This window comes from Wolffia australiana, chromosome 1 (genome assembly GCF_029677425.1).
Source record: "Wolffia australiana isolate 7733 chromosome 1, ASM2967742v1".
NCBI classification, from domain to species: domain Eukaryota; kingdom Viridiplantae; phylum Streptophyta; class Magnoliopsida; order Alismatales; family Araceae; genus Wolffia; species Wolffia australiana.
The window spans coordinates 17,163,617-17,173,049 of record NC_135835.1 but is presented as its reverse complement, the minus strand read 5'-3'; the positions used below and the strand labels follow the sequence as shown (position 1 = coordinate 17,173,049).

The 9,433-nt window shown below is 41.7% G+C and overlaps 1 protein-coding gene across 1 annotated transcript; it reads left to right on the top strand.

Annotated features, from left to right (window-relative positions):
• The first annotated feature begins 5,104 nt into the window (after positions 1 to 5,104).
• Positions 5,105 to 8,383, top strand: LOC144708977 (calcium-dependent protein kinase 34-like). Its single transcript, XM_078582439.1, has 8 exons — positions 5,105 to 5,982; positions 6,595 to 6,738; positions 6,810 to 6,962; positions 7,081 to 7,193; positions 7,410 to 7,577; positions 7,785 to 7,912; positions 7,987 to 8,086; positions 8,170 to 8,383. The coding sequence occupies exons 1-8, from the start codon at positions 5,316 to 5,318 to the stop codon at positions 8,260 to 8,262; spliced, it is 1,566 nt and encodes a 521-aa protein (XP_078438565.1). The 5' UTR covers positions 5,105 to 5,315; the 3' UTR covers positions 8,263 to 8,383.
• The last annotated feature ends 1,050 nt before the right edge of the window (positions 8,384 to 9,433 follow it).

Genomic DNA, 9,433 nt, shown 5'->3' with positions numbered 1-9,433 from the left:
TGCCATATCTACAATGACTAAATATGCCATATCATCTGCCACTTCTCATCAACCAACATAGGTTTCTTCAACATATTTAATGCCATGTTGTCGAGAGCGTCCCTCTTCCCGATGCTTATAGACACCAGCAGTCAGTAAGTCATGGTAAGAGGGACTCATGAATACCACTAGGCTTTTGATGCCCTAGTAGGCGCGACGGTGGGCACAACGATAGGACATGTCGACAAGCACGACTGAGATTGCGGTTTTGGCTGCGGCTGTCGTGATGGCTGCGGCCGTGGACGGCGGTTGCTGGCGCGATCGCCATTGTTATGGCCGCGGTCTGCTGCTACGACTGCGGCTGTCGCAAGCTCAGCTTGCGGCTGTGGCCGTGGCTTACGGCGCTGACCAGCTGGACCACGAGTTGCGACCGCGGCTTGCAGCTGGGGCCCCGACAACCAGCGACGGGTGAGGCCGTGGCTGGCTGCTCGGCTGTGGCTGGATTGGTGGTACTGGCAATGGCGATGGCGCTCCGGCGAGGGCATGATGAAACCCTAATTTCCCTTCTCTCTACAAAGAGGCATTTCTGTAATTATCTCAAACTCTAAATCTAATAAAAAAACCTAAAATAAACTGGAAAAAACCAAGGGACTACATTTTTTAATCTTTTTCTTCCGTTTTTACGATGGGCACCCCCCCACCCCCTCTTATAGAAGAAACAGTGAAGAAGGCGCAAAAAGTTTAATAGATGGCCCTAATAAGTGAAAGCTCCACATACACGCCCATACACATGCTCGCACATGCACAAAATTGTAGGACCGTACCGGGGTCCTAACAGGTGCAAACAAAAACAAAAAATCTAGTGCATCAGATGATGGGGGAAGGCCCATACAAAGAGAGGGAAGAATAAATTAAATAGAAGTGCTCTAAGGCTCCCTGCCAATGGATTTAATTCCACGGGTTTGAAGGGATAGGATATCCTTATTTCCATCCTAGATCCACGTTCACTCCTTCTCATATTTGAAAAAAGGCCTTTCGAATTCAAATCATGGGTTAGTTCTACAATTCTTTCCTTTAGTTGACCCGGTCCTTAAGGAAGTTTGAATGGGCTTCTAGAGTGGGCTTCATGTGTATTAGGCCTATTCTTAGTATCTAGGAGATGGCTTGAGTTTGTCCTTTCCTCCCATTTGTATCCTAAATTCACCATTATATTTACCTAAGTCCTGTTTGTCAAATAAAAATTCAAGAAGATGTGAGAAATCCACTTGACTCAAAGGAGTAAACTGGGATTAGTCTCAAAAATCAATAATATATATAATAAAGCTTAGGAAAATAAACCATAAAATTTTCATTTATCCTTAAATGGTGAATAACGCTTGTGCAAATCAAAACATAAGTGGTTAAAAAGAAGAATACAAGTGTAATTTTCTTTATCTAATTTGTTGTTGTCAGATCCACGCCATGATTTTTCAGGCGTCCACTCTTATTCTTCCTTCTCTCCTTACCTCTTTTCACTCCTTACGGAAATCGAGCAACGTAATGATGACTATGGAAGGAAAACATACATCATCAAGATGGAGGAGATTTGATGTGATGGGGATTGTGTGGTTACATTAGGAGGCTGGAAACATGAACCACTTAATATGCATCGCTCTAGGATTTTAGGAATCATGAATTCTATCACACCAAGGTGATACGATCACCATGATTTAAAGATTCATTGAATTTTTTTCTCTATATTTTCTACATAAATAATCTTAGGTTTCGGCTCAATCTTCATTCTAGAACCCAACAATTTCAATAGAGTACCAAGTAGGATGATGGTTTTGAAGTACCAAATGTTGTATTTATTTTATGAATCATCATAACAAAATTTTGTATATGGGCTCATAGGGTAATGGAATATTATGTATGTAAATAAATGATTTCTTCAATAAAGTTCAGATTTATCTGGACAATGAAAACATCATAATTTTGAGGTCATTACCATATAGTGACGTTTGGAATAGTGAACTTTCTCCCTTATATAGTATTTTTAGCCAAATAAATATCAAAATTACAACGATATTATTATCATTATCACCAATTTTGTAATAAAGCAGGAAATGATGTTTCATTAAGGTACTATTCAATCATTTATTTTTTTGTTTTTATGATGATGACATGACATGGGTACACAATATTCCTATCTATGTATCAAAATTTAATTATATGAGTATGCATTTGATTTCTTATTTCAAAAGTTGATGATGCTCATACTAGTCTACCCAGATGATAAAATGCCTTAATTTTCTTTGCTATAATGTAATATGGGTATTTTTAAGTTAAAAGATATATTTATAATGTATCATCTGAGATTCTAAAGGCAAAAACATCTCAACTTCATGCCATTTATATTATTTATAAATGACATTCTAACAATGTATGAAGTCAATATTGAATAATAAAAAATATGAGTATTAAACACCATATCAAATAGCTTTTCACATTATATCCACGTCACACATACATTCCACGTTCTTTCTTTGGTATCATATTATTTATTGTCACCTAATTTTAGTTATGTGGACTTCAAAACACTATACACATTTTAAATTGAAATTTAATTCATGCGTGGGCAATATCAAAAATGTTCACTGGATTTTTTGTATATCGTGGTAGGACCTAAAAATATTTGTGATATGAAGCAATCAGATATATGAGAAGCCAAATGTTCATGTGTACGAGATAAATTATCTGATAAATTTCTCCGTGAATTGTCAAATGTTAAGCTAATATGGATGTACTTCATTTAATTATTGTCCCCAACTAATGGGCAATGTGTGACATTTCCCTCTCTCACTCTCTCCCTTTTTCTCTCTCTATCTGTCAATCTATCAATCTGTCTCTCCTATGTCTTTTACTTTGCTTTTTCTCTCTCCTCACTCAGCCACTTTCTTTGACTTTTCTCATCCACCTATTATTTCTCTCTTTCTATGGGCTCTGCCATTCTCTCAACCGCCCACCATTCTTGACTATAATTCTATTCTCCCCTTACTAATTCTTTCTCTTCCTCTCTTCTCTATAACTTCCAAATTTAACTTTTCTCAAAACTCCTCCCCCATAACTTTCTCCCACGATTTTCTTTTACATACACCATCAATCCCATGCTTTCTCTCTGCCACTTTCTCTTAAACCATCCACATTCAGTTAATTCTGTAACTTCACGTTTTCTTTCCCTTGAAGAACAATTTTAGCTTGAGTTTATTGGGAATTCTTATTTATTTGAGAAGAGTAATACTCCTTTGATTACGACAACTGAAGCGACTGTTGTGGCATCTCATCTTTGACAGCGATCAGTTCCTTGTGGGTTCCTCTTTCTCTTTCTTCCATACCTTATCTTCTTCCATCATCTTCTTCATTTGACCTTGACATCATTGACCATGCACCCATGTCTCACCCCCATATTCTCCATCTTGCCTCATTTTTATCCTTTATTCATATATGCATCCCATCTATCTTGTGGGTTCATTTTCAGCACTTCAATTCAACCCTTATCGTCATACACATGGACATCTTCTCTCGTCAACTTGATTCTTTCAACCCCTTTATATCCATTTCCCACACCTCCTTCTCTTCTCTTCTACACCCTTATGTGGACTACAAATCAATATCAATCAAGGCCATTCAACATCAGAACCGTCAAGCTATAGGCTCCCTTCTCCAAGCATTATTTTAACCCTTTAATTTTGAGATAATAGTTGGCTAACAAAAATTGTTGACTTCCTATAAGTGGTTGTGTGATCTTGTGAGTCCATTTGTGTTAAACTTTCATTGGGCAGTGTGAACATTCTACTTCCATTAATTTAGGGATATCATATTCATTTCCTGGTTTATCCTTTGTCTAAGTCCCTACCACACGGATCAAGTCCCCTTTGACAGGATTAAACCCATTCGGATCACCCTCACAGAATATTTTACTGTTATTGCTTTGCATTATTTAACATGCACAAAGTCCTGTTGTGTATCCCACATCACCAACATAATGGTACATTCAACCAAAATATATTTAGTTGATGACTTGGTATCTTGATGAGACTTCGATTCTCATCACGAATATTAGATGGGTTAGATGATTAGATCCCCTACGGTATCATCTGATCCGTCAATAAAGTATAAACCTTGAAATGCTGCTTCAAAAATTCAAGAAAAGTGCCTGGAACATTATTTTGACTATGGAAATTCATATCCTTGTCAAAATACCCAGAAAATTGGAAAAATGTCAGTAAACATGATTAATCTGCATGAACCTTACAAATTGTAGAATATTGAGTTTGATACAATGACATAGTACATAATTACCAAAACCTAAAGTAGAAGTCATTTCAAAATGTATTTTTCTTGGAGCTATAAAGAATATATATTTTATTGTCTTAAGCCATTAGACTAGGAGATATAAAAGCTGGGGACACTTGAGCTAGTGAGGATAAGCGGATGCGCGGTTACCCTTTTTTTAAGGTTTGATTGACCGTCTGGGAATTATTTATTACACGGTTGATTTTTCTAGTTTCGTTGAAGCTTCAACATTCGACAGCCTCCTTCGATAGATCCGAATTTTGGTTTGGAGTTCGTGAATGAAGAACAATTACAATCAACATTTTAGGTCGTGTTCTGCTGGAAAGCATTTAGTCAACACGTGATTAATGCACGATAACGTAACTGTGGGAAAATGAATTAGACTCCGGTTTAATCCTTCCTCAAAAGGTCCATTCAAATCTGTATCTGGACAACGTTTTAAGTCGATCTTCAACTCCGGGAAATTCGTTTCTCTGAATAAGACGGATTAATCATTTTATGAATGATTCATTATAAATCAGCCAAATCATTCCAAGAACACACGCAAATCCACCTTCCCAAACAACTTTTTTTCCTCGCCATACAGTCCTCAAATCTTGTTTCAGGAAAAAACTGTACGCCGATAGAGAGACAGGGAGATGAACTTCAACTCCGGGTATCATTCTTACATCGTATTTAAAAACAACTTCTCCTCCTTACCCATGAAGCGCAACAGGCAACAAGCAAGAACACGCAGGCCGTTCCTCTTCCCCTCGTAACCAGTAGTACCCATCGCATGCCATGCTGTCTTAGACCCGCAGCCAGCCTCGGCAACAAGAGAGACGACAAATAACGAAAGGAGAAACCGAAGCCGAGCTGTTCACAAACCAAGGAAAGAGAAAAGAAAAGAAGGGCCGAGCGCCATTATCGGAATTCCCTTAAATTTCTGACCATGCAGTAAGCTGCAGACCCCTCACGCCATCTCCAGCCGTCCCCTCTCCTCCCTCGCCGGCGCCTCCGTCATGGGCAACTGCTTCTCCCACGGCGCAAAGACGAGATCCTCCAAGACAACGAAGAAGCCCGACGAGCAGGCAGAAGGCTACTCCGCCAATGCACCGTCGTCGAACGCCGCCGGCTGCGGCCTTCCTCGGGCGGCGCCGGCGAAGAGCCCCGCCGCTGTCGGCCCCGTTCTCGGCCGTCCGATGGAGGATGTGCGGCAGACGTACACGATAGGGAAGGAGCTCGGGCGTGGGCAGTTCGGAGTAACCCACCATTGCATTCATCGCGCCACCGGCCAGCACTTCGCGTGCAAGACTATCGCCAAGAGAAAGCTCGTCAACAAGGAGGATATCGAAGACGTGAGGAGAGAGGTACAGATAATGCACCATTTAACGGGGCAGGCGAATATTGTGGAGCTGAAGGGGGCATACGAGGATAAACAGTCTGTGCATTTGGTCATGGAGTTGTGCGCTGGTGGGGAGTTGTTCGATCGGATTATCGCCAAAGGGCATTATACGGAGAGGGCCGCGGCGTCCTTGTTGAGAACCATCGTCCAGATTGTTCATACTTGTCATTCTATGGGCGTTATTCATCGCGATCTCAAGCCTGAGAATTTTCTGCTTCTTAGCGGCGACGAGGATGCCCCTCTCAAAGCCACCGACTTTGGCCTCTCCGTCTTCTTCAAGCAAGGTACGCCTCTATTTATATCTATCTCTCATTAACGGAATCTATTCATCTATCTACCTTTCCATCAGTGTGTGTGTATATTCACCTATCTATGTATCTAACTATCTCTGTCTATCTGCCTATCCATCTGTCAGCCTATCAATCTATCTATCTATTTATCGGTATGTCTGTTTACTGTCTATCTATCAGTCTATCTGTCTATCTATCGGTCTGTCTGTCTATCTATCTATCGGTCTGTCTGTCTTTCTATCTATCTGTCTGTCTTTCTATCTATCTATCTATCTATCTATCTATCTATCTATCTATCTATCTATCTATCTATCTATCTATCTATCTATCTATCTATCTATCTATCTATTAATCTATCTATCTATCTATCTATCCATCTATCTATCTATCTATCGATCTGTCTGTCTGTCTGTCAATCGATATATCTATCTATCTATCTATCTATCTATCTATCTATCTAGGTAGCTAGATACCTTTCCACCTAGCGATCTCTCTATCCATCTGTCTGTCTCTCTCTATATAGCTATCGATGTGTCTTTCTATGTATGCACGTAAGTAGGCATATATCCATCTCTTACCTATTGCATCTGGTTCAAACTCGGGTAGGTGAGGTGTTCAGGGACATTGTGGGGAGCGCGTATTACATAGCGCCGGAGGTACTAAAAAGAAAATATGGCCCGGAAGTCGACATCTGGAGCATAGGAGTGATGCTCTATATTCTCTTGAGCGGAGTTCCTCCTTTCTGGGCTGGTAAGCGCTCCGTTCTCTTGGCCAGAACTCCACAGAATCAAATCAACGGGCGATTGAATTAATCTTTACAGAATCGGAGCACGGAATTTTCAATGCGATTCTGAGAGGCCACGTCGATTTCAGCGGCGATCCTTGGCCCAACATCTCCCCCGGTGCTAAGGATTTGGTCAGGAAGATGCTCAACTCTGACCCCAAACAGCGTCTGACGGCCATCCAAGTTCTCAGTAATCCTCAAAAACTGCATTGCAATCTTTCTCTTTGATATGAAATTAGCGATCAATTCTTAGCAATACCCACATTTTCCCTTCAATTTTGATCTTTCAATGAGATGGGTCTGCGTAGATCACCCTTGGATCAGAGACGGAGAAGCCCCGGATACCCCTCTAGACAACGCTGTGCTGAGCAGGCTGAAGCAGTTCAGAGCCATGAACAAGTTCAAGAAAGTAGCTCTCAGGGTAAACTAATAAACCCTAAAGCTTGAATTTTTCCACGCGGAGCTTGCCTGAATGTTAAGATATCTTAACATGGTATCACCACACAATATGTAACGTTTGAGAATTGAGATCAACGTCCTACCTAAAAATGATTAGATGAGAAGTAGCAGTGACAACAGTGGTAAGAACTCAGATTATAACAGATGAAGTCTTGCTTATTTTTCATTGGTTTTGTAGGTCATAGCCGGGTGTTTATCAGAGGAAGAGATTCAAGGACTTAAAGAGATGTTCAAGGCGATGGACACTGACAACAGTGGCACCATCACCACAGAGGAGCTCCGGCAAGGGCTCTGCAAACAAGGAACAAAGCTGACAGATTACGAGGTCCTTCAGTTGATGGAAGCAGTAAGTTCTCCAGAACATAATTAGGGTTTTGCGTGCAAATCCCAGTTCAAAAAAAGGGAATTCATGCAAGTAAATTCGACAGTCTATTCAAATATTCAATAATACTTGACAATCCATGAAAATGAAAACTTAAGATCAAGTGAAAATATTAACAGATCAACATGTATGAATGAGAATGCAGTATATTATCGAATATGGTTCTTCCAGGCAGACGCGGATGGAAACGGGACGATCGATTACGACGAGTTCATCACGGCGACCATGCACATGAATCGGATGGACAGAGAAGAACATCTCTACACTGCATTTCAGTATTTTGACAAAGACAACAGCGGGTAAGAACAAATTTCTTTTTTCTAATCTCATCGATGAACTAATTGTTTTTTTTTGAATTTTTTTTAATTCCAAGGTACATAACGACGGAGGAGCTAGAACAGGCTCTGAAAGAGTTCGGAATGCACGACGGGAGAGATATCAAGGAAATATTGTCCGAAGTAGACGCCGACAACGTAAGATCACGTGTGATTATGGAAATTTGTCAGAAAAATGTATTTTTTTCTAATTTTAACGGTGTTGTTTGCGGTGGCGGCAGGACGGGAGGATCAACTACGATGAGTTCGTGGCTATGATGCGAAAGGGGAACCCTGAAGTAAACCCTAAGAAGAGGCGCGACATGTTCGTCTGATCCTTGAATCAGTGAAACAAGAACACGGGATGAACTTGATTCTCGATTAATCCCCTTACGTTCTCCTTTACGTTGTATAATTTGCGTAATCTCGTATGAAAAAATTAAGATCATTTTATGCCATGACGATTTTTTTAAAAATTCTTTGATTCGATTGAAGGGGAATCGCGTAGGAATTGCAATCAAACGAACTAACCCCCTGATGAGGGAGAGAGGGCCAGAGAGGGAAGGAGAGAGAGAGAGGCTGGGAGAGACGGAGAGCGAGAGAGCGAGGGAGAGAGGGAGGGACATAGAGAGAGAGGGAGAAAGGGAAGGACATAGAGAGAGAGAGAGAGAATGAGTGAGGGATGGACATCGAGAGAGAGAGAACGGGACATAGAGAGAGGGAGAAGGACAGGGAGGGGCGAAGAGAGAGAGAAGGAGATGGAGAGTGTGCGATAGGTAGAGGGAGAGAGAGAGGGAGCGAGAGGGAAAAGGATGGCCATAGAGAAGAGAGGGAGAGAGAGAAAGAGAAAGGAAAGGAGGGCCATAGAGAGAAAAAGAGAGGGAGATAGAGTGTGAGAAATAGAGGGAGAGAGAGATATGGAAAGGAGGGCCATAGAGAGAAAAAGAGAGGGAGATAAAGTGTGAGAAAGAGAGAGAGAGAGGAACGGAGGGCCATAGAGAGAAGAAAAGAAGATGGAAAGTGAGAGAGAGAGGGATAGAAGAGAGGGAGATGGAGAGAGTGTGAGAGGGATAGAAGAGAGGAATGGAGGAAGGGAATGAGATGGGGAGATAGAGAGAGTGTGAGAGGGATAGAAGAGAGGGATGGAGGGAGGGAATGATATGGGGAGATAGCGAGAGTGTTTGAGAGGGACCGAAGGAAATAGAGAGATTGTGCGTGAGAGGGACCGAGGGAATGAGGGAGATAAAGAGACAGAGAGAGGACGGAGGGAGGAGCGAGAGAGGGAGACAGAGAGAGGACGGAGGGAGGAGCGAGAGAGGGAGACAGAGAGAGAGGTAGAGGGAGAGAGAGAAAGAGAGAGAGGGAGACAAAGAGGGAGGGAGAGGGAGAAAGAGAGAGATGGAAACAGAGAGGGAGGGAGAGAGAGAGAAAGAGAGAGATGGAACAGAGAGGGAGGGAGAGAGAGAGAGAAAGAGAGAGAGGGAGACAGAGAGGGAGGGAGAGGGA

Bases quoted from the DNA above. Each gene is read 5' to 3' on its own strand.
- LOC144708977 (XM_078582439.1), top strand. From the start codon at position 5,316: ATGGGCAACTGCTTCTCCCACGGCGCAAAGACGAGATCCTCCAAGACA. The intron at 6,739-6,809 runs GTAAGCGCTCCG...TAATCTTTACAG, and splicing joins AGTTCCTCCTTTCTGGGCTG to AATCGGAGCACGGAATTTTC. The intron at 7,194-7,409 runs GTAAACTAATAA...TTGGTTTTGTAG, and splicing joins TCAAGAAAGTAGCTCTCAGG to GTCATAGCCGGGTGTTTATC.